A 27966-nucleotide genomic window follows, 5' to 3' on the forward strand; every position below is an offset into this window, starting at 1 on the left:
TTATTCAGTTACTTTCTTGTTTTGAGCATCTTGTTTCTGCCTCCTCCTTCGTAGCTGCAGCTGTAGCTGAAGTCTGTTTGTGAAGAAGATTTTTTTCCAGCCAATTTCCTGCGCAAGTTCTTTCATTTCAGGTGTAATTGTGTCACACAAGTTCTCCACAATATTTTCCCATAGCGCATTACTGTTACATATCTAGTCGTAAGAGAAAATACAGGCTTAAAACCATAATTTGGCTTACTCATTGCTGATTATTTTACTACACAAAATGTGTTTAGACAATACAGATGCCTTGTGTGAAGGTCACTTGCAGTGCAAGCTGCCCGTCTATCTTGAAAGATGCAGTACCAGTTAAAACTCACAATGACATCGGTGGAAGTTTTGCCCACTGCTGCCAACGCGAGATACTGCATGTTTGTCTGTGAAAAATTTGAGAAGCTTTGTTTCGTGTGATATCAAAGGCCTTTCTGCCAGACTAAAAGCAGCTGTAATGCCACATGCTTTCCTGGTATATAATTCATACAGCCCCACCGGAATCAATGAAGCTGTGCAAGATTATGCCAAAGAGCTTGTCAGGATGTAGAAATCACACCACAAACACAAATCTGTTTTCAAGGTAAGTAAAAGAAGCAAATTGCCTTTCGATTTACAACAGAAATACAATTTTAGGAAGCTTTCAGAGCACTGTAGGGATCAAGGCTGTTTCTCAGGAGATGCTTCCCTCTTTCAGAATGACTCCATAAAAAAAAAAATCAGGTGGAAATATTATATGATAAGAAGAAAAAATGATGTAATTTGTTAGATGACAACCATCAAAAAAAAGAACCGGGCAGATACTCTGTGTATATTATTCTGCCCATTGTCAGTTATACCAGAGCATAGCAACATTGATTCTTCTCACAAAAGTTCCACTTTTCTAAGTGTGTAATTGCAGGCACCCAAGTGGAGCTGTACTAGATCACTCCAATGCAAGCGGCTGGTACATCTGTCACAAGCAGTACCAGAAACAGAAAAGCAAAAGTCCTGGTATAACTTCTGTTAGATACTGCTGATGTAGCTGGATACTTTAAACTATTTAATCCCCTGACTACAGAGAAGCTGTACCAGAGTACGTGTGGCCCTATTTCTGTTGTTCTTGAATTGTGAGAGCGATCACAGTGCAGGCACACACAACACGCTACTGTATTTTAGCAATGGAAAAGCAGGGATTATTGGAGGGAAATTACTGTAGAAGCCCTGTAATGAAAAGAAATAAATTTTAAAAGTTTTCTTTAAATTTCTGCTTGCTCTCTGTCTCTAACCATTCTGCCATTCCTATGAAAAATGGACACCAATAAGTTAAAAATAGCGCAGACCAGCTTTTAGTGTCATATATTTGTATTTCCAAATACAGTGTTCTATTAAAAAAATTACAGAAAGAAAAAAGCTAATCACTGTCATTATTGTGGTTTTTCCGTGCCAATGGCTTCTGAATTGCCTAATAACAGTTAGATCTTCCCTTCTGGACATCGGAAGACACAACCGCGGGGCAGGCAGCATCGCGCGGCCGGCGCAGGAGAGCTCCTTCTCGCTCTTGTGTTGGGAACCTGGCTCCCTCTGGCGGGACTCGCTTCCTTGAGCTCATAGTCAAAATTAAACTAGAAAAACACCGCTTTCTATCTAAAGACCTCATATAAAATAAACGAAACGAATCCTATCCTGAGCTTGTGCTGGGAGACATCGCAATATAGCAGTTTGCTGAAAAAGGATTTGGAAAACTTAAACGATGCTCCAACGGTGGTGTCCACATTACAACTTCTGTACTTTGTTTCTTTTGAGATGGAGCTTCTGTCACAATACTGAAAAATACTACCTAGTAAAAGTTAAAATACTTTGAAATGCTTATTGAAAGCATCTGGATGCTCTGGAGAGCAGGATTTATGCTCAGAACTACACAGTCAGAGAAATGCCATGCTTTGGGTAACAAATGAAGATACCTGTTTAGTTCAGCCTACGAGGCTGCATTGCACAGGATGGACATATGGAGCCTTTCAAACCCCAATTTTCAGTCCTGAGTGCAGAGATTGGTTTATTTTTCCCTATCTGAAAATCTGAATATGCTATTTTATAATTCCACAGAGAGCAGCATTGCAGCCTACACATAAATTGGTCTGGAGCTGAAAACTCAGTATTGGGGCAAATTTTTAATTCCTCAAAAATACTGCTGAAATGAGAGAAAGAGAGCATGGCATTACTAGCTGTAATAAGTTATTTCATTGTGCCAAAATATTTCCTTTATTATTATGCAACTTAATTATTTCTAAGATTTCCTTAAATTCCATAATATCCAAGGCTTTGTGTTAAACTAATCAGAAGTTTACCGCCCTCCACAGTACCTCATCCTACTCCACTCACACTCTGGAAATGACAGATCGATTCCAAATATACTAAGAAATCATTTCCTGACCTCCCTTCTATCCGTTCTCTTCCTCCCTTTTAGTTGTTTTGATTCTCTCATCCTCTACTGGTTGTTTCCCAGTCACAAGATCAACTGTTTTGTCTTGAAACTGAAAGCCCAGAACTCGGCAAGCTTATCCACTTCCATCTGGCCTTCATCTCTAAATTCACAACGCTCTATTTTGCTATCTCACCATTTTCTCCTGTGCTTTCTTTACACTACCTCCTATTTCTTGTGCTCACTTAAACTCAATCTTGTTGAAGCATCTATAACGTCTTTGTAGCCACACCATAGGAACAGCAGTACAGCCATGTCCTCTTGAACCATCAGCAGTCTTCCACAGAACTCGGGCCACGCTTGGGCCTCAAAATAAGACACACCCTGTGAGTAATCTCATTCTGATACAATTTGGAGATGCCCTCTGCACCAGAGACATGCCCTGATCTCCAAACTAAAAGGTTAATCTGTCTCTCTGAAGTCTCTTAGAGAGCATCCAGCTCTCACATCAGACTCAAGATGACTAAACCTGTTTTTATCTTCTCCTAGGTCTCACCACTACTTATGTTTTCAGTAACCATACAACCCATAACGTGACAGGCTCCTACAGCACCCCTGGGGATAAGAATCAAGTTATTTTTCTCTTTAATATGCTTCTCCTCTATTTTTCATAAGCTAAACCCTCTTTCTCCCCCTACCTGAGTTACTGCAGCAGCCTTTTCTCAGGCTGTGATTGGGACAGAAAATGCAATTTTGAGGTATTCAGCCCCATAAAATTAAGCTTCCTAAATCACAGATCTAAACATACTATCTTTCCATCCCTCCAATTACCTGACCCTGCAGAGAGTAGGAAGTTGGGACAGATGACCTCTCAAAGGCCTTTCCAACACAGCCCAAATTAGCCTATGACTTTTCTGCTTTTGGCACCAACAGACGGGCCTTCATTCTCCTAGGACTTCCATGTTATCCTTCCCTTAGTGTCACCCCTTATTCAGCGCTGGGAGACTACCCTTAGCTCCAATCAGCCAATAGTGGCAACTTCTGTTATTCACTCTTTAAAGTTTCAATTCAACATGTTCATACTATTTCCCAAACTTCCCTGATAGCTGGAAAGAGCGTCCCAGCAAGCAAGCATAATGTCTGCTCTTTCTCCTGCATTCCTTACAGATCCTTGCTGCGAGGTCTACAAAAATCTTTTTCCTTATGGTCCTGTATTTTGTCAAAGATTTAAAATGTAAGCTCTCTAGGGATGGCAATGATTTTTTTGTTTGTAATGAGTCTAGCATAAGGTGATCCTGGCCCATGGTTTCTAGAAGTTTCTAGACATTACAATAATGCAAATCATAATGCAAAGCATAGGTTTTACATTTCAAATACTTAATCCTGGAAGTAGTGCATAACACTGAAACACGAATTACAATGGAGTTATCTGGATCATTGTGTTTATTATATGCAACAGGATAATCACAATCTCTCTAACAGCCTTTCTAGGATCTAGTTTTTATTGCACCCCTTCAGTTGTTTGTATCCAGATGATTAATTTATTATCTCAAATTTAAGTAAAGCAGACAGATTACATTAAATGTGAGATGAATCAAAACCAAGATGCTGCACAGCAAAGCTAACAATTTTAAAATAATTTATAATTTTTTGTTTTTTTGTTTTTTACCATTTTAAATCTGCGTGAAACTTGAGAAAGCCTGGCAATATCTTCAAGCTCCAGAAAGGAAATGATGTACAGGAGCAACAGGACAGGAAGCCGTTCCAGGAAGTCATAGTTACCTCGGCACAGATTGAGGACATGTTCCAGAACTTTGGCACCAAACACTATAGCAACCTGAACTGTGATAAAAAAAAACCAAACAAACCCAAGAGAGAACAGATTTGTTAAAGCCTGAAATTTCTTCCCAATTATTGAGATAATTCTTAAAACGAAAAAAAACCCAAACAGAAAAGTCAGCTTTCTAGAGAAAATAACATATAATATTTTATATTGAACATTAGTAATTTATAGTATTTCAGTTCATTTTAAGCGTTGCTAGTGACATTCAGGAAGCCTGAGCAGTAAAACAAGGCTTTAGTTAAAAAACTGTCCATTGTCTAGTATACAGTAAACTCTTGTCTCAGCTGAGGAACACTAAAACACAACAAAGCTGAGCTGAAACTTGCCCAGATACATTTTGTCCACGTTTCCACATATGTATATATTTATTTACAAAAAGACTGTTATTTACTCAGGAGGAAGTTAGCAAAACAACTGAAAAAAGTACTTCAGTCATATGCTTCGGGGAAAATAGCAATGGCTCTGACATGAAGAGTCCCTGTAGTTCTGCATCTTATCTTATGCAGGTACAGTTAAACCACTAAAATGAAATTGAAGACGGGTATCTTCTACAGTGACATGCCATTCTTTGACTCACGCACTTTGTGATGCAGTACAATGCCAAATTCTTTTTCTATGGATCTGCTACTTAGTGAGCTACCCCCCATCCTGCATTCATACAGTCGATAATTTCTGCTTCAGTTTCCAACTTGGGACTTGGGGTTCTGAATTTAACACTGTTTCTTCAGATCGTTTATCTATTTGATCAAATTGCTTTAATAAAAATACTGGTTCATTATAAAACAAGATCCTGAATTCAATTTGCTACACTTCTAATGAATGACCAGAGGTAAATTTTGGAGCTGCATGTTGTTTCCTAAGATCTGATGACATGAATGCAGTCATCCAGATTTGTAAAAGATTTCTCTTCCTCCCTCCCCCCCTTTTCATTCAGGGACACAGGGATCAAAATTTAAATATAAAGCAGAATTACTATTTTTTGTGTTATGAAATTATTCTAATGCATCCAAAGTGGGGGATTTTGTTGTTGTTGTTTTAGGGATTTTTTTTTTTTAAACCAACTAGAGTCTAACTTTTCATGTATGTTAAAGTCATAAAATGAGAGAAACAGAATTTTGGAAGTTGAAACTCTACTGACTACAGGCAGTAAGTACATCCAATTTTGATGCAGCAATTTTCTCTCAAAATATTTTGTAAGATTAGTTACAAAACTCAAGCTTTTGTGAACACATTTAAAAGAGCTTTCCACATGACAAGATTTCACTGTTAAGATGTTAAGATTTTTTTTTCTTCCTTTTTTGTTCAAAATATTCCTAAGGTAATTATGTAGAAGGAAACTATCACCTTATCTTCCTTCATGTCTTTGGGTAGATGGCCCAATACCATTCAAGCTTTCTTTTCTGTTGCTATATCATACTGCAAGTGCAAACATTTTGCTGTTGGTTCTCACTTGCTTTTTTGCTTTCCAAACATCTCAGTTCTATATACTTGGTAATTTTCCTCAAATTCCTTATGAAAGTACATTAATGATCCACAGAGTCAACTAAAAAATGGCTGATCTAATTCAAGCTGATATGCAAGAATGATCCAAATCTTTGCATGCTGTGAACAGTGATGATAATGTTTGTAGTGTGCATTTATTTCATGTTGAATGATTAAGCAGGCTACCAGGTGAATATTTGCTGGTCTTTGAGTTTTCCTTGAAGATTATTTATTTCTAGAAATAATAATGTGACCTGGTTTGGCTACTATAAATTATATTTAGCTGAATTTATCCTGCTTTATAATTGTATCTGCAGCTAATGATGAACTAACTATGAAAGTATATTGAACTTCAGGTTTTCTGTGAAATTTTCATCCTATGAGTGCTGGATACTACTTGAAGACTTGTACTATTTGCTCACTTATTCAATGTAAATAGACCTCTCTTCTCTTGCCCTACACTATCATCAATTCATTTTCCATCTTTGCAAAACCATAATCTAGCCATATAGAAAATCTTGCTCTTCCCTCTTGACTCTGTCAAGATTATGAAAACAAACTAATGATACCTCATTTCACTGTCCAATAAAGGAAAGATCCATATACATAAAACATACATATGATAAACATACAATATACCACAGATGAACATTTTGCTGGTAGGGTTGTACCAAATGTTTAGCAACAAACCATGGGTCTGGTGGGGAGCCTTTTATTTGAACACTCATTTGGCTAAAAATTCAGTAAGGATAACTAGAATATTATTCCAGTATATATATTTGTGGAGAATTATTGAAAAAAAAAAAAAAAATCTGTGAATATTTAGGAGAATAGCAGCAAAGCTCCTCCTAACAGGAGGTGAGAAGGAGGAGTGAAAACATCTGATTGTGTGGAACAGCAAGAGCTATGGACAGAAATAATATCAATATAACAACATAACTTCTCACAAACATTTATTTATATTTGTAATACTTCTATTTATGTTACCATTTTTCTGAAAACCAAACACTTCTATTTTATGTTAAAATTTTACTAGAAAACAGAGGGAAAACCCTATGTATGATTTTGAAGATAATTTTAGAAGGAGAAAGAAATGACTAAACATAAAGAATGGCAACTGTGGCTTTCAATACTTTCTATGTGGTAGGAAACCTCTGAACAACCAATAACAATTTTCAAGAAAAAGCAAGCAAATCTTATTTGTAACCTACTGAAAACACACAGGATAACAGCAGAAAACTGCATGTTAACAATAATTTAACTATTTGAATCATTGTACCCAGGTAATGTAAAACAGATGTTTTATCGTGGCATTTTATTAATATCAAATGCCACAGGAAAATCTTACAGTATAAGCAATGAGGAAAAAACCCAAGCTAAATCCCTCACTAATATATGTTCACATATCAAATCTACTTTTATGAGGTAAATAAAAAATAAAAATAGAAGTAAATTTTGAGCATAAGAACACTAAAACCTATTGCTAAAGTTCAGCTATAAGTTCTATGTAATTTTTGTCAAAAAAAGTATAGAAGACTACTTCTTTGAAAGCTCAAGTTTATAAAAATTGATAATAAATTTTTTCAAATTAAAGTGTGGTGCAACTCTGCCTCAACTAATAGAGCAATTATAAACACCTACTGCAAACATGCATAGACTCCCTGAGCACTAGCCCAATTTAAAAGGCAGTCCATTTTCTATTGGTTCATGATAAATTCATTCCCCTTCTAGTCAAAATAAGTAGTAATAACTGGAATCAAAGATTTGTTTTGTTACAGACTGTGAGTGCTGTTTGAAACTTTTTCCATGGTTTGTGCATGTATCCAGTCGCGTGAACTCAGAATGTGCTGTATTTCCATCAACAGAGCACTAACAGCAGTCACTTGCCATCTCCCTACCCAACTGCCTAAGGAAATGTTATTTCAATCAAATTCACTTGTAATTAGCCAGTTGCAAAAGTTATGATGGGGATCAGAAACACAAGCCTAAATATAGAAATACGGACCACATTAACTCACCAGGGTTAAAAAAAAAAAAAATCTCAATTGTGCTGTAGGAAGTGTTAGACTTTAATAAGCAAAGCATAGGAAATGTGTTGGTCTTATTTCAGACCCTAAAAGAAGATACACTCAAGTTTACTCTTGAAAACAGGTATATTTTCCTCTTGAGGAAAGTTTTGCCCTCTCCCCTACCACCTGAGATTCATATACTTCTTGGGAAACCAGACCTCTTCTGCCTAGGTGTAAATAAGATGATCTCTACCAAAGCTGTTGAGAAAAACAGGACTTCTTTTGGAAATGACATCTTTCAAGTTCATCATAAAAATAGGATAAATATGAAGTCATGTCTGTAACTAAATTTCCTTATGTCTGTACAAAATCAGAATACAAGAGCAGCTTATTTAACTAAAACTAAACCAAAACAAAAACCCAAACAAACCCCAAAATCTCACCAATGCAAGGTGTTTGAGTGCTACCTGGTCTCTTCGGCTACAAAAAGCCTCAGATCTCAACCCAGTCCCTGCAAGGTGCAGTTATGAAGTGCTCCATTTTCAGACCAGGTCATAGCTCAGACCTCAGTTATTTGCTGCAGTTGCTGAATTAACGTGTCTTTGGCTTGGTATTTTCAGGAGACTGTTTCCTTTGTGAGCCGTGACCAACCATATCTTGTGACATGACATCTCTTAGAACTAATCCATTACTGAGAATCACGATTCTAAGATGCAGAGCAATAACTACTTGGGAAACATAGTCCCATGGAACTTTGGGAAAAAGCATGATTATTTCAGATGCTCTCAGTGGCCAGTCTATCAGGAACAGGTTGGAAAACAGCTCTATAAATCTACATTTTGAGGTTTACTTAGCGGTAAATGTGAAGTGGTGACCCCACTACCTTTCTTTTTCTGGCTTTATGCTGCTGAAGTCATGTTGCACTTGTAAAAAGCCAAGTACCTTGGTGTTATTTACATTAAATCAGAGTGAGAATCCGGGTGGCTCACAACAAGGCCATAAAAACAAATGTGCTGGCATAGAGCATTATAAGGACTGAGTTATTAGCAATAAAAATATTGCTTTCTGGCCTATTTTTGTTGCTAATACTTCTGCCATTGTCTTATAATGAAACTACCAATGTTGCTGGGATTGATCCTATATTTAGATTTACTGTCACGTCTTCTGTTTTTCCCAGTACTCATACATTAATTTATATTAATAAATTCATTTAAAAAAGCCTGTTAGCCAAAGTAATCACATCTTTCATGAAAGTTATTACAGATCAGTATCATAGATTATTCCATTATATGCCACAGCAAATTTGTAATTATTATTGTCATCTTACTATGAAGAGATGAATCGCCCAAAAAGTCCTCCTGGGATTCTTTAATTTCTCCAGGTCTTGATTCACGACATTCATTTCTAAGTGAGATTTTCCACCACCTGAAAATTACTTACAATTGTGGAAGAAGAAAAAGAAAAAAGGAAGAAGAAATGAATATCAAGTACCATGAGCTAAGTGCATTGCTAAGATTCAGGATTCCGGTTGTGTAAATATTACTACTATTCCCAAAACAAAGTTATCACAAGAGATCAGATGACAGTTACATTACCAGCAGCACTACAACATGCTTCAAAGGACAATAAACATTTCCTAATGCACCTAGACAAGTGTGAAATGTTTTTACATACAAGTAAAGTGTTCCCAACCGCTGTGTGCAAATTGTTCACAGAAATTAAAACACGTTTAATGACATCTCAACTTGCAAAACTATAAACATTCTCTTTTTGTTTTTCATTTAGTCACAGAAACACAACTCATCAGGCACTATACTATGTGGTTAAGTTGAAATACCCATTCAACTGCTCAGGCGTTCAAAAGTAGCAGTCTTGTAAGTTAAACTGTCATTTTAACATTTTGTTAAAGTCAAAACTAATAGGACAGTTCAAAGCTCAGCACTTAAACTGCCTGAAAACTCTGGAAAAAGCTCTCCAGAAGTACACATTCAACTCATATTTTCAGTCAGACAAAGAAAGGAAAGCCCACATTACAAAGCATGCAACTGAGAAAAAAAAAAAGATTAATGTGAATAATAAATTATGGAGCTATGAACTGATGGAGAACAAGTGGCCCTTCCTTATCAGTAATTTTCCCAGAGTTCCCGTAAAACATTACATATGTGCTTGAATAATGTGTCAGTTTTTAATATTGACTCTTGTTGCTGTCACTGGTGGGTCTACAGGAGAGGAAAGTTGTAATCATGTCTCTTCCTTTACACAAGTTGTTAGCAAAAATCACATTCCAAGCCAAAAGTAGGATTCAGTTGCTGTTGTAGGCAAGGTTAAAAAAGAAATAATTTTGTAATTTTACTAATATTAACCTGGTTTATTTCCTTCCATTTCACTGAGAAAACTGAGGATTTTAAATTGTTATATGTATAGGTGGATTCCTGACACACTGAGCAATAAAACTGACAAATAAGAATGTTAGTGAGGTGTATATTTATAAACACACACATGTGTATATATGAAATACACTCCATAGAGTCTTATTTTTCCTACTGGCATGCAGACCAGGAAAATTAAAAGCAAGCCTTGAGTTAACTGCCAATATGTCACAGAAGACTACTCACATACACTGACTGAAGAACACAGTTAAATTTACTATTATAAATCTTAAATCTGACAACAGTGGTTTACATCTCTAAACATGAAATTTAACTTTAGATCTCTCTGGTATTTCAGTGTCCAAATGTAGATTTTTAAAGTTGAGAAGAATTAAGTATTTGTAACTCCTAACGAGTTGCATTCATTTTCATCATTAATTTTCAAATTAAAGCTCAGATTCCAGACAATCTGCTAAGGCAGGCCCACACCAATCATTTCTGTATTTTTCAAGTCTTGCTTTTATCCTGTTGATCTCTCATATACAATAACAGTAAATAAGTCTGAATAAAGACTTAACACCTACCTTTGAATGTCAAATACAGTCAGCTAAAATTTATCACTTCGATGTTTATTGTGTATCATTATAGGGGGTAATCAGAATTACTAAGTCATATTTCTGATAGCATACATACAAAATAGCTTCAGTTAACTCTCAGACATATCCACTATACTCTGCAAAATAACCCTCATTATGCAAATAGAAGAAAAAACATCCTACTCAGTCGTGTAAGTTCATCCTATTTTACAACGACACACACAATCTTTATTTCTTTGCAGTGGACTAGTTGCCTCTCTGAAGGGAAAAAAAATCCATTCATCCAATCTGCATTCTAAAATTTAATATATGAAAAATAAAACCACTGAAACATTTTATAATAGCAGAGTTAACATTTATGTAATGTACATGCACAGTATAGACCACCATGTCGCTAAAATAACACCACTTAATATACTAGTGGCAATGTGAGGATTCAATGCAAAAGAGGTTATAAACCACTTGTCATTCTGTTACAGTGATGATCTTACTCCCTGGGAAGGCTTTAGAACTCATATGTTTTAGCCCACCACTTGCAAAACCTCTTTTTATCTCTAGCAATGTAGGGAGAATCAGCACGTAAGGCTACTTCCATTCTTATTTGTGGAAAACATGAAGTGAGAATAAGGTCAGAACAAAACTGATACGCAAATGGAGAAAGAAAAGACATCTTCCTACATGTTCCTCAGATTGCAGACCCTTCAAAATGCTATGCAAAAATACAGTATATTATAGGGAAAAAAAGATCATTTTTAAAGGAGAAAAGAAACCTGGTTAATATGTTTTCACTCAGCCTTTTCATGTTACTGTAAGAAGTGACATTTCTTAAAAACAAAAAAAAATTCTCGGAATGGAAATGCCAAGTGCAACTGAAAAAGAAAATGGCCACCTGCCCCCAAGACCAGTTACCAAAAATGATTAACAATGACTATTGCTTTTCAACTTTTGAACTTTAATACCTAACAACGTTCTTCAGATTAATTTTCTGTATAACCTTATAGATTTAACTATACACAAATTTAGAAGTCTAATTCCTAAAAAAGCAGAACTATGTTGCAATTACAATTGATTACAATGTGTTGTGATCTGTTATAAAATACATTAATAAATACTTTTCAGTCTGGCATATATAGTACAATAAATACAGACAGCAGACGCTTGCCCAAACTCTGGACCGGTGTAAGCAAAACAAACTTTTCACAGTAATTATTCTATATATTTTTTATTTAGTATTTTGTGCGTATGAGTGTATTTATCTATAATAGAAGTTTATGTATACAAAGATGTACAAGAACATATTTAATCCAAACACCTGAGCACGTGAGCGTGCATATATGTGTATAGACTCTTGAATAAGATTTTATCTTCATAAAATCCAACCAACCCTAAAATGGAACACTAAGTCAATACTCTACAAATGAAATACCTCTGTCCTATTTTTAAAGCAATTATGGTAGACGTTTTAACATGGTTATAAAAATTTACTTTCTTGTAGTATTGCTACACAATTATAAATTCCAAAACATTTTAATACTAACTTCAAAAATTACAGAAATACATATTTCAGTAATCTCTCCTCTTCTTAATTCCTTTATAGGAAGCACACTGCAACAGAATTATCTGCCAAAATGGGAAGATCAGGTCAACATGCAGAGGCATGGGAAAAATAAAATATTAAAGTAATTATATTAAACACCACTGTGTGTTTTCTAAACATTATTCTTTGATTTACAGTGGAACAAACTGACAATAGCATTATTCCATTTAAAAACTTCCTTATGCATGAATACCCAGGACAAACTACAGTTACCTTGGTAATTTGTTAGCACATGGTTATTCCAAAGAAAAATAGTGCATAGATTTTGTAATACCTATACTTTTTGCATAGATTAAAAAGATGAAGAATGGAAAGTATTGTAAGTGCATCCTGGTTACCATGGACACAGTTAATTCTCAACGTTATTTGGAGGTGCAAGTGTTAAAGCAATTCACCACCACATTGCTAACTCCATTAGCATTTCCTCATGAAAAAAAGAGAGAATAGGAAAGGATGATCAGAACCAAATCTAAACAGCAGCAACCAGCCAAGGCTTCAAATAAAAAGTCATGGCAATTTTTTAAACAAATAAAACAACTAAAATATTTAAGTGAAAATTAGCAACAAATAAACTAGTTCAGAAGTATCTATTGTCAAAATTAATCTGGACTATAGATTACCAGAAGCATAGTACTATTTACATTGTAGAAGAAAATAATATTTGAAGTTTGTCATATGGTGAGCCATCTTGTAAGGATGCCGGGCTCAACCTTCCCTTAATTTAATCTATTTCGGAAGTTATAGAACTACAGACAAGTCTCTCATGACAGACTCATACTGTATAATGAGAAACCTCTGGGGGAAGCTGAAGAAAGACAGTGTGAATTGTGAAGCCCTGTTATAAAGGCATATATGAAAAACTGCTTCCTTCTCCAATACACATTTTCAGGATTTTGAGCTTCTTCAGACTCAGCTTTCTGCTTTGCTTAAAACTAGTAACTCAAAACATAATTTCTCAGATTCCAGGTTATTTGGAGATGAATTTTCCCTATTTTTCTGTTAAGTTGTTCTACTTTAAATAGTGAAACATTCATTGGAGGAGGAAGGTGGCTCCAGAATCTAGAAATTAGTGCTTGCTGAGATTTAGGAAATCTAGATTCAAATATTTTCCTCTGTCCCAGGTGAATGGCTTAAATCCTCAGTCTTTCTTTTTGGCCTTGGATTTATCACTGCAGTCCAAGTTCTCACTCCCCTGTGCAGTGAAGGAGCCATTGTGTCTCTACCGAAAAAAGCAGTCACGTTCTCAGTTAGTCTTAGTGACTTTACCTTTACTAAATCCCTTCTTCCAGGCTGCTTTATCCCATATTCTATTACTTTTCCACAGATTAGGGAAAAAAAAAGTAATCTCTGCTTTTGGCTGCATTTTGTGGATTGGAGGAGACTATAAAAATTTATGTTGCCTCACTACTTGATTTCAAAATTAGAGTATTCAAATGCTTCTGTGCCTCATTTTATCTTGTTTTCTCTTGTAGAATATTACTGCATTTTTGCTACAATTTCAAACAAAAGCATTCCACTTTCATGCACCTCAGTATAAAAGTCATCCATTTCACTTTCGCATAAATCTTCACAAAATAAAAGTGGAATAAATGTCAGCATTAGATGTTACTGAAACATCTTCACTGATATAAGACAGGTGTTTCTAAAGCTATGATCTGTATACCTAAATATCTTTTAGTTAATTGCTTGAAGGCAGTATCAGCTCATCTGTTCCCTAAGAGTGTGTAAACCTAAGCTCAATTTCCAAGCCACAGTCATCAAATGCCTTCACTAGATAGATACATATATATTTTAATTCTGAAATGAATTTTCACAGTGAAAACTACCAGCTTACCTGCTTCCTTCATCTTTCCACTCCCTGTTAGTGTAGACTGAATTTTACTTATGAAAAAGCATTCCTCCTGTCATAGCTTTTTCTACCCTTATTCTAACATAGCTGCATCTAATTAAGAAGCTGATACTGTAGTACCATGAAGTTTCTCATGCTCTTGCAGCTACATCCACAGTACAGCTTTCACTGCATAAGTAATAAAGGAAAATTTGAACAGGACAAGAGAAATCTTTAGGCTTAGACACAGCTATGATTATTTTGCAAGTGAACGAAGCTTAGGCTTCTAGGTCACTTTAAAAAATGCAAAATAGGTACCTTAAAATTTTACACGCTTTTCACCAAGAAGAGGCAACCATAGCTACACTATGGAACCAAGTAGCACCAACAATGCACAAGCATTTGCAAAAGAACTAAAATAAAATGTTAAATAACTTTATAAGGAGCTAGAGTGAGGCTGTCCTTATGCATTGACACTGATGGAGCTAAAGCAAATGCTATTTTGATCCCTGTGGGCTAAGCTGTTGAAGAACAGTAACACACACGGGCAATTGTTTCACATAAGGCTACTAATGGCACATTGTGATTAACTTAAAAGCAAGAATGCAGATCTTGTAGAACTGAAGAATCTGCTAAGTCTCCTTTTTTCCTGCTACCTCCAAAACCAGTTAGATACATGGCAATGAAAAGATATCCTTCGTTTAAATAAATATTCCCATTGTGCCTTCAGACACCATAACAAGCAACATACAGGTATCTCACAAGATGTTGTGAAACAGCAAAGAAATCAATAGTTACAGAGATGACATTTAATATATTAGCAAATATTTATACCATGATCTTGGCTCAGTTACATAGCGACTTTTTTTTTCTAGTGATTTCATCACTGTCTCTACACAAAAGAAAATGGCAGTCACTCTCATGTTTAAGTTAGTTAATGATGGCTGCACAAAAGTCAAGAAGCTCTTTCATCTCTGTTGCTTGCACTAAGTTTTTTTTTGTAGCAGGACATAAGCCTTGCAATCAGAGAGGCATCTTTTGCCAGTTTTATATAATTCCACCAGCATCTCAATCTGTGAACATTGAGGTTTCTCTTTTGTGGCTTACTACTCGATTTTTCAGAGCCCTGCTACCATGTTGTACGGAGCTTTTTGGCAAGTATGGTCACCTGAGGACACTTACCTGAAAATCCGAACTTTTGCCCAACTATGCTTCTATACTACGTACGGATATAAGGTAAATGCTCAGCTGGCTATTTCAGTCCTTTGTTAATGTAAGAACATGGAGCAGAGCCAGCAGAGGATGAGGATGGACGGCCTACTGTACACCATCATTACCTCACAGTGTTTAGCTTGACCTAGAGTGTAAAAAGAATTCACAAGGAACTCACCATCCATCAGGAATAACATTTATTTCCAGCTTCCTTATTCCATTTAAGAGTGAGATTTAAAAACAAAACTCTCAATATATGTTTTTATGTCTGCCTTATTTTGGAGATTTTGGGCATCAGAGCTGAAAAGCAGTTGTAATTAGTCATTGCTATTGAAGATGGATATCTTCCATCTTTATCTTCCAAGCAACAACAGAAAACCAGCTTAATTTTGTAATTGGGCTTTAAGATCATAAACATGAATAGCTTAATAGAAGACAAAATGCTTCAAAACTACTGCTAAAATACTTATCTAAACACTTAAGATAAAGCAAAAAAAAGATGATTTGCACTAAACTATTAGCTCCACATCATACAACTTCACCAGTACTATCCTGAAAGTGATTAACACTAACGTGTGATTAAATAATTTTTTCATTTACCAACAAAAAAAAGAATAATAGAAAACCCCTTATAGCACATTGTGGTTTTAGATCCATCTCCTTAACCTGATCATTCTGCTATTACAGAGTTTAAAAAATGAATTATGTTTTGATGGACACAATGGTGAATCTTGTAAGATGTTCAGAGGAAAAACAATACTCTATCAGACACGGGGAAAGACACTATTAAGAAGAGTAAATCCATACAGTAATATTTAACTCTGCTTTTCCCAATGGATATTGCTGTGAAAACAGTTGTATCTGAAGGGGATAAAATACAGTCAGTTAAACAATCTAACCAGCAAGACCACTCTCCCTCCTAATTATACTACATCAATAGAAAGTCTTAATACGTTCACCAATTAAGGTAAGTCTCCAACTGTGCTAGGCTAGCAAGCAGGCAAGCTTTTATTGCCGCTGTACAGTCACTTCTTAAATATTCTTTTACTTTCTGACCAGCTACTCAGGGACAACGTCCCACCTGTCCTCTGAATAATTAAGTAGTATCAGCAGTTACTTGTACATATATTTGTGCCTCCTGCCATTTATAACAGGTTTCTATTAAAAACAAATCGGCACTCTAAAGTTTTACATAGTAATCAATCAACACAAGTGTACATAAACATGGATGTTCATATTTGCATAAGAAAACTAGTTCTTTTAAGTTAGCAGCAATTTAAAGAGACTTGTTTATCTAGATTAAATGACCTTCTTCATAGTTCACTGTTATTTCTTCTTGATATACTGAATATACTTCTTGATATACTTCACATGTAATAAAACTCTTCAGTTTATTAACTATACAGAATACATTTGAGTTAAAATCAGAACATTTATAATGCCCTTAAAAACTAAACTCTGCATGTGTTTGCATGACTACCAAAGGCTTCCACTTAAAGTATCTGAAAAACATTTTAGTAAAATACAGGAGGAAGACGGAATAAAAAGCTTGGAAAAAATAATTGTTTTTTCCTTTGGGGAATGCAGTTTTGTTTGAGCAAAAGATCTGCTGCCTCACCGTTGCCTCTTCCCTTTTTCTCAGTTACATACCTTGTTTATTCCTGTATTAGTATCTTTCCTCCTTAGTTTTCCCCGAGCTTGTAGAGGAAAATAAATAAATAAATAAATAAATAGGCAAGAAAACAAGCAATAGAAAAGCTAAAGATCTTTATCACAGATGCTTACAGCAGAGGTGCTTGGGAGGCTAACTTCTACCTTTATATGGGCTTGCTCACACAAATCAGAGAAAACAATACAAGAGCAGAAGAGAGAGAGACAATGTAGAAGGGAGGGGGTTATGTGCTGAGGGGAAATCAACACTATCAGAGGGAATAAAAAATTAGTCCTGAGGATCAGAGTCTTCAATTATGAGCATGATACTTGCCATTTATTAATGTGATTAAACAGGCAGACCTAGATAAGACTAGCACAAAGAGATTATTCCACTATTTAACAGAACAAAGGATGGTAGCTAAGTGCAAGACATAACATTCCTTTCTAGATGGATAAGATGCTGACAGGCTTCATTTGAAACCACTTCTTTTACTTTCGTCCTCCTTGCTTCAGTGTCAAGGTCTCCTTGTTACAATTTCAGGGTTAGTGAATGCTTTAAATTTCTTCTGGGTTCCCCGCCCCCCATGTTTGTTTTTTTTTCCTCTTTTTTTGCTTTCATTACAGTCAAAAAAACCCAACAGAACAGGCGGACTCCCTCCTATGTGTATAGAAAGTCCTAAAATACAGCAGTGTTACAACAGAAAGTCCTTTTCTAGGGAATCTGCATCTCCTTTAGCAGGGTATGTGCATATAACTGGCAATCCTTTTTGCTACAGATTAAGTTTTAGTTCAATCATCCCACTGCTCCCTTCTTGGATACTTCTTATCACCCTGATTTGTATGTATCTGCAACCAGTATAATCTAATATCTGCTGAAAATTGTTTTCCTATGTTCTTATGTGGTCAGCTCACTTTCAGCACTGACATCTCTTACTGTATATTTTGAGAAACATCTATTGTGTTTGCCCCTAAAATCTCATCACACTTTTTAAGAGGAGACCTACAGTCTCAATGTGTTTTTCAAAGTTCCCTTGCTGTCTTTTTACAGCTTTAATTCCACCTGATCAAATGACAGGAACACTAAAGAATCCATCACATTGTGCAGGTATTCCAATATACTCAATTCCTACCTGTCTCTCCAGTTTTTAGAAAAAGCTGTGGTGACAAATATGCCCTTTTTTATTATCAGTTATCAACTCAGTACTACAGGTAGCATGCTCTCTGAAAAAGTTTGGGTTTTTTTTTTCTTTCTGTTTCTTCAAACACCAGTTTTCTCCAGTCCAATTTTAATTACTTGTTTTACATTAAACTTAACACTTGTTACCTGTAGGTTTCAGTCTCATTGTAAACCACATAGGAGGGAACAACTGCACAATTCAGCTGTAGCACCAACTTGGCGAATGCTGAAATCTAACCTTTCATTATCAGTTGTCATGATAACTTGATGTGCACGTATATTAAATACACACATTGCACTTTCTGTCACAAGTATCTGCTTGCTCTTTTGATACTTTCCAGGTACACAGCTTCTCTTGCCTGCAATCCCCATCTGTTCTCATTCCTTTCACTCTATTGTTCACTATTATCCTCTTATGTTACTTAGAACTCTAGCTTCAGACACTCTCCTTGGCTTCTGCTTCTACAGCATTGTGACTTTTTTGACAAATGATTTTGATCATTTTACTGTGCACTAGCATTCTTTCTTCTAGTTACTTCACTTCTCCAGATAATTTGTCTGACTCAGGTTTCGTCCAACTGAATCTTTTCACTGGTTGCACCCAGTGCACAATTTTAATCTAATTTAGTGAAGTCCATCCAAAAGCTGCAGGCACTTTTACTTTGGTTTAATTTAGGCTTATTTCAGGTTAACACAAATTGATTTAGTTTATACCGAATCAAACATCAAGTAAATCTTTACAATAAGCTTCATAGAGAAGTTTAGACCAACTTTACCAAGTTTGTTTAAAAACAAATTTTAAATTACGCTAGTGTACCTTCAGATAAGACCTTTCATAGTCTAGCACACCTTAAGGTAAAACTCCTGATCCTTTTCTAACTTTGCCTTCTACTTTCTTTCTTCCTTTCCTTGAACACATTACTGAGTGCATTTAATTGATTTTGATAAATGAACAAAGTATAAATATATGGTCAAGTAAATGTATCTGATGGTTCTTCATGATGACTGCTGCTGTGTACGTGGAAAATGAAATTAGGAAAATTGCTCTTAGTTAATAAAGGCAACAGAAAAGAAGAAATACTTATTTTCCTAACTTGAAGCAGGAAGAAGGGAAACAAGAACAGATGGGAACACACACTTACCTTTGGTAACACAAAAGTAGAATTACTCCTGAGGTTTTCCAACACAGAGCAACAGGGACAAGGGATGTACTACCTAAAGTAAGGCAATTGAATAATATAACTAAATCTTTCCCTGGAAGAACAAGCACTGACAATAATGAACATGTAAACAACAGACACTCAGGTACAGTAGGAAACACAATCACATAGTGGTGATTACTTACCTTGAGAAACTATTACACCTTCATGACCTGAAAATCATTCTTGGCAGGTAGAACTAGATCGAGCATACCTTTGAAGAAAGCCACAAGTATTAAAGCCATGCATAAAACTTAAACTAAAATGGGAGCTTAAACATTGCAATTCAGTGTGATACTGCTGTCTGTATGCTAAAGACAAGTGGATAAAATCCAGCCTAGACAAAAAGAAAAAATTAATCTCTAGCCTACCAGTGATACAGAAAACCAGATTAATAGTAAATAATGGCAACAGAGAACTAACTAAAATTAATTTCTTATCTTTAACATACCTTAATTGAAATTGTTATGAGAATATTCCAATGCATCTTCTAATAATAGCTCAGCCACTATTGAAACAAGAATTTTATAAGCCCACATGACAGTACTGATTTATCGTAGGCTCACAAACAGCTGAACTTCACATGTAATAACCACTTAAGGACTCAATATCAGTTATAGCTCTGATTTCAAATTAATAAATGAATGTTTCACAGGGTTAAGCATTTAGTAATGTTCGTGGGGAAAAAAACCCAACAAAACAACAAACCAAAAACCGAGAGAATTGAGTCTTTTGGGAAGGAAAAAACCCACCATTTATATTGCTGTATGTGATGCCTTCTGCAGAGAAACCATGATCCACCAATAAGGAAAGCCCTGAAGTGCCAGCATTGCTTCAGCAACATATCACAAATTGCACTTCAGTTGTTAAAAGTCCAAATTTTCCTATGTCAGTTGTGTTCTCGTGCTGGATTACATCTTCAATACATCAGCATGACCAAAGAATTCCCATATGTTCCCTGATGGTTAAGACCTAGCAACTGCATACATCCAGACGTGGTGCATTATGGAAGAAGAAAGAGACACTATCAGACATCCAAACTATAAGACAACATCACAACATTGCTAAACCAATGTATTTTAGTTTTGGACAGAAACACCTGGCAACAATGTTCATTTTTTTCCAATACAGCATTATTTCCCCAGAGAAACTGTTTCCATTTTCAAAGCAGCTCTAATGTTTACTTAGATATCTGAATTAGAGAGCAAAAAAGCAAAGGAGATTTCCCTATGTATTTTAGGTTTAACAAAACATTCTCCTGATAATAATTTCTTAATACTGTGTGATACCATTACCATGAAAGTGTTCAGTTATTTTGGAAATACACTTTTTGAACATAACAGAGCATTTCCTAAAACGGAACAAAATGGCTTCCTTCTCCTGAAGTCATCAAACTATGCTTGAAATGATTCTAATTTAAGACAACAACAATATCAAGTTGCTAGTTTTATGCAATTAAAATCCACTATACAAATAGTATACAACAAAACTATCTTCTTTTAAGCCCCCTTTAGAGAAATTTTTGTGCTCTTTTTGTTCGTTAAGAATTGAATTTCTCCATTTGAAATATCAAAGAAGAGACTTGAATAAAATTGGTCCGGCTAGGTAATAACTGGTATGGCATCCTTCAGGTTTCAAATGCAAATAAGATAATATGACTTTGAAAAAGGTTCATCTGCCACAGATCTTTACTTAAAATCAGACTTATCTTGCAAAAAAATTGTTTTGTATAACATGAAATTAATTTCAGCTTAATTACTATAATAACATCTTCTAATTTTTTTTCCTCCCAATCCATCTGGCTTAAGCACTTCAGATGGCATCTTCTGTCAATCAAATAGGTTATAGATCAAGTGTCATCATTAAGACATAAAAACAAGCTCAAGATGCAAAGGCAACACTTAACCTTATAGTACCATTCTTCAATATGAAAGAACTATCCTTGCAGGTTTCAATAGAGCCCGAAAGTACTCACAATTGAAAAACAACCAGTCCACAACCAGTAAAACAATCACTTACTAATGTCTCCTAAAATTGAAATTTTATTGACAATGCTAAGGGGTTTTTTTTTTTTGTGTTTGCTTTTTTTTTTTTAAACTTAGGGTTTATAGAGATCTGAAATAGAATCAGACTGTTTATTGAAAAGAGATTTTTTTAAAATGTTTTTTAAGATTTAAATGTTGTATGTTCAGAATTTTTGCTTACAACTAAAAAAGCCAGAAAACAACTTTATTTTTGAAATTAAAACAATTATTTACAGGATCTTTTAAGAAAATATTGTAGTTCTCAGTACCCAAAATAATACGCTGTGCTCAAAATACATTGATTTAATCAGAAACTGATTGAAGATGTAGATTGAAGATGTAGATTGGACACTAAACAATAGGAGCAATGATGGATAAAGAACAGGAACAGTCACCAGAACTGTTTGCCTAGTTACCCACACTATTTGCTCATCTAGATGTCCTGTATATATTTGTTAAAGAATCTAGTTGCTGATCTCTGACCAAACATACAATTCTGCAGTTACATATTTGATAAAATTCAGTTATCCTGACTGTTATATGAGCAGATCACTTACGGAATATTGCAAGAAGTACATTAGTTTTGTTTACATACTATGCCTACCTTTTACTGGTAAGTAGCTAAACATTTTACTAACATGACAAAATCCTCCGATTAGTGCTGTATTCATTAAATGGTGACAGATGCTGGTATTAATTACATGTTGAGTGAGTCATTTCCCCATTGTGTTTCTTTTGTTACTAGCCTCATCTTTCTAGTTACCAGCCCGTCCTATAAGGGGAGGGGTGGGGTGTGTCTATATTCCTTGTTTAACCAAAATGAGTGACCAACCTTTTCTACACTACCCTGCCATCTGGATTCCTCTCTTGCACTTTTCAAAACCTGTACTTATCATATGATAGAAAATTTATAAGAAACTTTTATTTTGAAAGGTTATTTGTGTGACTGTCTCAAGTCACCTTATACTTAATGTTGGAACTCATAGGATTTATTGTATGTTCTGTACAAACAGATAATGTCTATTGTTATTTGTGACAAACCTTGCCAAATCGTAACTGGCATATCAGATATTAATTTGGCATTAATTTGGAAAAGCAGGTGCAGTGAAAGGTAGATGGAAAGGCATAAGTTAAACAGGTTGCCATCCTTGATGTCAGTCTTGAGAGAAAAAAGATTCCCATTCTGTGTAATACTACATGCACTCACACAAAATAAAAACTAACTACTGTTCCCATGAATTCTAGTGGGATTCCCAGTACACGTTTTATAGCCAAGCGTTTTTTTTTTTTTTTCTATTTAGTATGTTTATACTGACATGTACACCAACTTCTCCTTCATACAACTCAAAGCATGCCTGGTGAAAGCGGGGGGGAATAGAAATTGAAAAGTACAAATGACAAAGTCATTCATTTAGAAATAATTTCTGCAATAAACCAAAAGGTTATAAATTTAAAGTTGGCAGGAGAGAAAAACATTGGTATAATAATTCTTCAAAGGATGACCAAGAGTCACTAGTGTGATTTTGGTAGAGAAAGTTAAATACAATCCTAAAATTTAAATCACATAGAATTTTCCAGAAAACACAGAAAAGTAACAATGCCTTGCACATGTCACTCATAAGACACTATTGTTAAGAACAAAAGTTCTAGTGGGAAGAAAAGCAGTGAAAAGATACTAAAGTGACCAGGAAGTAGAGAGTCTGTTTCACTGAAAAACAGTGGCTGGCCACTGAAAAAACAAACCCCATCAAGAGGGCATATTTATTAAATATATATATATTTATTTATATATCTATAAATACATTTTATAAATATACATGTCTACACACACGCGTATACAAACATATATAACACTGTTATCTACACACAAGTATTCAAGCTAAAAGCTATCCACACACAAAATAAGTTGTAAATTAATCTGTGTAACTGCATTTCTAACCACGAGAGAAGTGATGAGCTGGGGAAATTATTCTGTGTGAAGTAGAAAGCCAAAAAACCCCTCACTACTTTTGAAACACATCAAGTCCCATTTATGCTATGAAGATCTATTGTGTGGCTGGATGAAAGCAGGGACTAGGACTTGATGACCTGAAGTCATCTCTTTCAGTCTATAGTCTTCCAGCCTATACTTCTGCAGTGGGACTGGTAGATGCCCATACAGGGAAAATGTGTGGGATAGTTCCCCTACATTTGTAAAGTTACGATTGCAGCCCTAAAATAGCTACTTGGAAAAAATAGTCTTTTCACTGATGGTTTAAGATCTCTCCTTCTACACAATTCCACTGGTTGAACTGTATTCTGTGAATACTCACTTATGTATCTGTAGCTCTATACAGTCTACTTTTAGAAGAGTTATTTGTAATGAGTTACAAGGCTCTCCCCTTCTCCTTATGTTTCCTCCTTGTAGTATCTTGTGCAGAAACTAGTTGGTAATCTTCCCTTCCTAACTTCTCAATGGAAGTGCATGCTTGCTACTGAGTAGTCAATACCTTTGTTTATAAAGTCCTAATTAATGGCTCTAATTTTGAAATGTAATTGAAATTGAATTTGTATCTGGGATGGAAGCTGTTTCTTGCTGCAAAACATAACATTACCATCAGGGTCTCCTTGGCACTCTTTGGACACAAATGCACCCACACAGACTGGTGGGTGTATTTCTAGCTATTTTTGTTTTCAAAATACTGTTGCATTCGATTGGCTAGAAGAGTTCAAAGCAGCATCTGCTTTTGTCTGTTTCTAATATCTTGTCTGCCCACAGCAGGCCTTGCTTTCCTTTTTTCCAGGTGTCCTGGTTCATCTGGATTTGAGTTAAACACAAATAAGCATCCTGAAGTACACCTTGCTGTTATTGAAAGTGACAATATTGAGAGTAATAAATAAATATTTTCCAATTTATTTCTGCAGTAATAAAATAATTTACATGCTTATACCTGAGGATGTGTGCTCCTGTGGTATCACATCCTAGGTACTCTTTTTGTCTGTCTTGTCCTCTTTATTTGATTATTGTTCTATACTTAGCTTCAAGCAAACTTCTTCGTGTATGCTTAACTCTGCTCTCAGAGAAGTCCTTTCTTCTAATTTACAGCAATTCCAGCTCATTTATTTTTAGTTATAGAATATACAATAGTTTGGGCCTACTATATTGATCTTGATGCGGCAGCAGATGTCAAAAATGCTTTCTGGAGAACATCCCTAACATACCAGGTTGCATGATGAAAGAAAGATGTCAATTCCCTAGAATGAGGGAAAAAGCTAAACAAAAGCAACAGACATTTCACATGGCTTGTTTGAACACAAAGCCTGCTGCCATGGACTTGCTCTTCCCCCAGATATGGACACTGTCGAACTAAATTTTTTGCCCTAACACATTCTGAAGACCTTCTGTACTGTACAGGATTTCTGGTTTTATAGACAGTCTGACTTGATAACCAGCTGTTACCTGGAAATCCAATTACCTGGAAGTACACGCACTCTGGAGGTGTATAAGACATGCCCAGTAAATTAATAACTTCATTCTAAGGATCTGAATTTACTGCTCATGTAAAGCCCAAGTAGACCATTCAAAGTAGGACAACGCTCACAGAAACATGGGAGCCTTCATACAAATCCACCATGCAGCCACAAACTCCCTTTTTGTTTTTAAAGAAAAACAATGGACTGTTTTGAAACCGCTGACTTCGAAGAATGGGACTATTCAAAGTAGCAAATTTCAGCATTCATGTAACTATGTGCAAGGTTGGAGGCTTACACTGTAAGGTCTTTCAGGCAATGACTGTTATTTACTAGGAGACTGCAAAATAGCATACTGGGAACGTGAACCAACAACTAGGCTTCCTAGATGCTAATGCATTATGATCAAATATATTTTACATGGTACATAACTTGTCACATCAGTGATGCCTATACCTTCGATTACTATTTTTGACACAGATTTCTTCTCAGGAGACTCCATAGCCTGCAGAACGGCTAACTAGCATCCAGAAGTTTTATGTGTACAGCAGTTAAAATTCCAGAGATTACTTATGTGAAATTAGTTGTTTTCAGCAATAGTGAATTCAAATGTGATTGAATTGGGAAATTTTGCTGGAATCAGATACATCAGCTTCAAAGGATATTGTGATATATTCAAATACATATGTTCACTGCATCATACTGAAATGATCTTACCATCATAAAATCAAATTGAAGTTTTTGAAATAAACCAAACCAGTTTTTCAATGACACTAACTTCCTGGTAATGTTTTTGTACAATAAACATCTACAGAATAATTTTAATTTACTTCCAATGACAGTTAAAAAGCTTTTTGCACAGTTCATGTTAACCAACTTTGGTTTGTTTTAAAGATATGTTTGGGCAGCTGAAAACAATGACCAAAAATAGATATCTGAGATATTTGACAGGATACTGATATGGGAACCAAAAAACCTGAATATTATAGAATCATAGAATGGTTCAGGTTGGAAGGGACTTTAAAGATCATCAAGTTCCAACCCCCCTGCCATGGGCAGGGACACCTCCCACTAGACCAGGTTGCTCAAAGCCCCATCCAGCCTGGTCTTGAACACCTCCAGGGATGGGGCATCCACAAGTTCTCTGGGCAACCTGTTCCATATATAATATGGGTTAATATAATATAATATTAATAAGGAACATCTTATTTTTATTATCTAAGTGCAAAAAGGAATCGTAAAAAACGCCTAACACTCAATTACATATTCCATGAAGAAGCATGGTGACGCCATGATTCCCATGAGGTCAATGGGACAGGCCCATTACAAGACCTCAGCTACAGAAAAGCATGTATCTCCCAGCTGTTGTGCAGCACCACAATTACTCTCAATTTTGGTGGAACTCAAAGCTCCCTAAGATTGCTTTGTCAGTTCTACCTTAATATTTTTTTTTTTTTTTTATGAGAATGAAACCAAAACCCTTTCTGAAACTGCTAAAGACACTGGTGATTTAAAAACAAAATCTTGGCACCAGAGAGACCAAAAGAAGCTACATATAACATGCAGAACACAGATCATTTGGAATTGCAGTTGAACTTCAGTTTGTCACCTCTCCCTCCCTCTAATTTCTCCATTACGAACCTGATGATTCTCTCATCTCTGGAAGAAAATATGTTCACTACTTTGGTTTACTTTGGGAAAACAAAATAAAATCTTCCTCCTAGTTTCAAAATCTGTTGGGTTTTTGTTCTGGTGAGACATTTTAAAAACTTTCTCAGATAAATTTTTTTAACTTCGAAACTTCTAAATCTATGCTCATCTCTTACACATACAAAGTCAACCAATCAAAAATAGGTCAAAATGAAAGAAAAATTACGGGAGATACGAATTTTTATTTCATAACCTTACCAAGTCATAAACAGATTTGTTAAATCTCATTTGTTTACTGCCAAGTATTTCTCATTGATGATTACTATTAGTTTTTTCTGAAAAATGTTCATTGTGCACATATTGCAGCATGTTTCAAAAGAACTTAAAAAAAAAGCTCTTCTAGAATATTTAGGATTGCTTATTTCCCTGATCAGGAAAACCAGTTATGTACACAGACATAAGGCAGGACACCTAAACATCTCCAGGTACCACAGGGAAAATATACACAGTCTTCCCATTCCCAGAGGGGCAATTTATTTTCCTGGAATGAGATGTTAGACTATTGTTTCCCCTCACCTTAAGTATAGTTACTCTGAGAGTGCAGCTAAACTTGTCTTTCCCTAGGAGAAATATTGTGATGTTACTTAAGGATTTGTTATTTATTTCCTTCAAGCATTAGCATCTCATTTATTTGTAAGGCATTTCTGAGAGTAGACTTAAGCTTGTTTTAAGGTTACAAGGTCACAGATGTGTATGTATTTCTTCCCAAGGCTACTAACTCACTGTTTTGAAAGATCTTGAGCAACCTGGTCTAGTGGGAGGTGTCCCTGCCCATGGCAGGGGGTTTGGAACTAGATGATCTTTAAGGGCCCTTCCAACCCAAACCATCCTATGATTCTATGATCTTTTTTTGCTCCCTTCCTCCAATCCTCACCCAGAGCCCCTTCCCAGAGGCCTGGGATACTGCAGGTAGAAGGAATCTCCCCCACACAGAGGCTCCTCGTTCAGGCACACTTTCACCTATGTCAGGAAATAACCCTTTTTGGCAGCAAATCCTTACCTGCCCCCCGGCTACTAACCAACACTGCTTCCCAAGACTGCAGCAAGGCGTTCCCAGCCCTCAGGAGACCAAACCAGCAACATTGACTAGTGGCTACCTGGCGGCGGTAACAGGCGACCCCTGCCCTTCCCCGCCATGCCCCCCCCGCTCCTCACCAGCCCTTGCCAAGGACGAGGCCCTCGCTACAGCCGCCGCTGCCTCAGAGGCCGGGGCGGGCCCCAGCTGTCCTTCCTTCCCGGGCACGAGGTAGGGGGAAGGGAGCGGCAGGTTAGCCGCCTAGCACCCACCTCCCGCCGGGTGACGAGCAGCTGGCAGAAGTCCTTGCTGGGGGCCGGGGCCTGCCGGCGCGTCTCGAACACCTCCTCCCCCAGCAGCGACGCCATTTT

At 36.0% G+C, this 27966-nt stretch overlaps 1 protein-coding gene across 1 annotated transcript; it reads right to left on the reverse strand.

Moving 5' to 3' along the window:
- On the reverse strand, positions 1-27963 carry FBXO36 (F-box protein 36). Its single transcript, XM_074153835.1, has 4 exons — positions 27864-27963; positions 9093-9200; positions 4101-4273; positions 1-192 (listed from the first exon to the last, which is right to left on the reverse strand). Exons 1-4 carry the CDS (start codon positions 27961-27963, stop codon positions 1-3), a joined length of 573 nt encoding a protein of 190 aa, XP_074009936.1.
- Positions 27964-27966: the final 3 nt, after the last annotated feature.

Source organism: Numenius arquata, chromosome 9, assembly GCF_964106895.1.
Source record: "Numenius arquata chromosome 9, bNumArq3.hap1.1, whole genome shotgun sequence".
In the NCBI taxonomy this organism is placed as follows: domain Eukaryota; kingdom Metazoa; phylum Chordata; class Aves; order Charadriiformes; family Scolopacidae; genus Numenius; species Numenius arquata.

Bases quoted from the DNA above. Each gene is read 5' to 3' on its own strand.
- FBXO36 (XM_074153835.1), bottom strand. From the start codon at position 27,963: ATGGCGTCGCTGCTGGGGGAGGAGGTGTTCGAGACGCGCCGGCAGGCC. The intron at 9,201-27,863 runs GTGCTAGGCGGC...CACAATTGTAAG, and splicing joins CGTCACCCGGCGGGAGGTGG to TAATTTTCAGGTGGTGGAAA. The intron at 193-4,100 runs GTAAAAAACAAA...TCTTACGACTAG, and splicing joins TTTCACGCAGATTTAAAATG to ATATGTAACAGTAATGCGCT.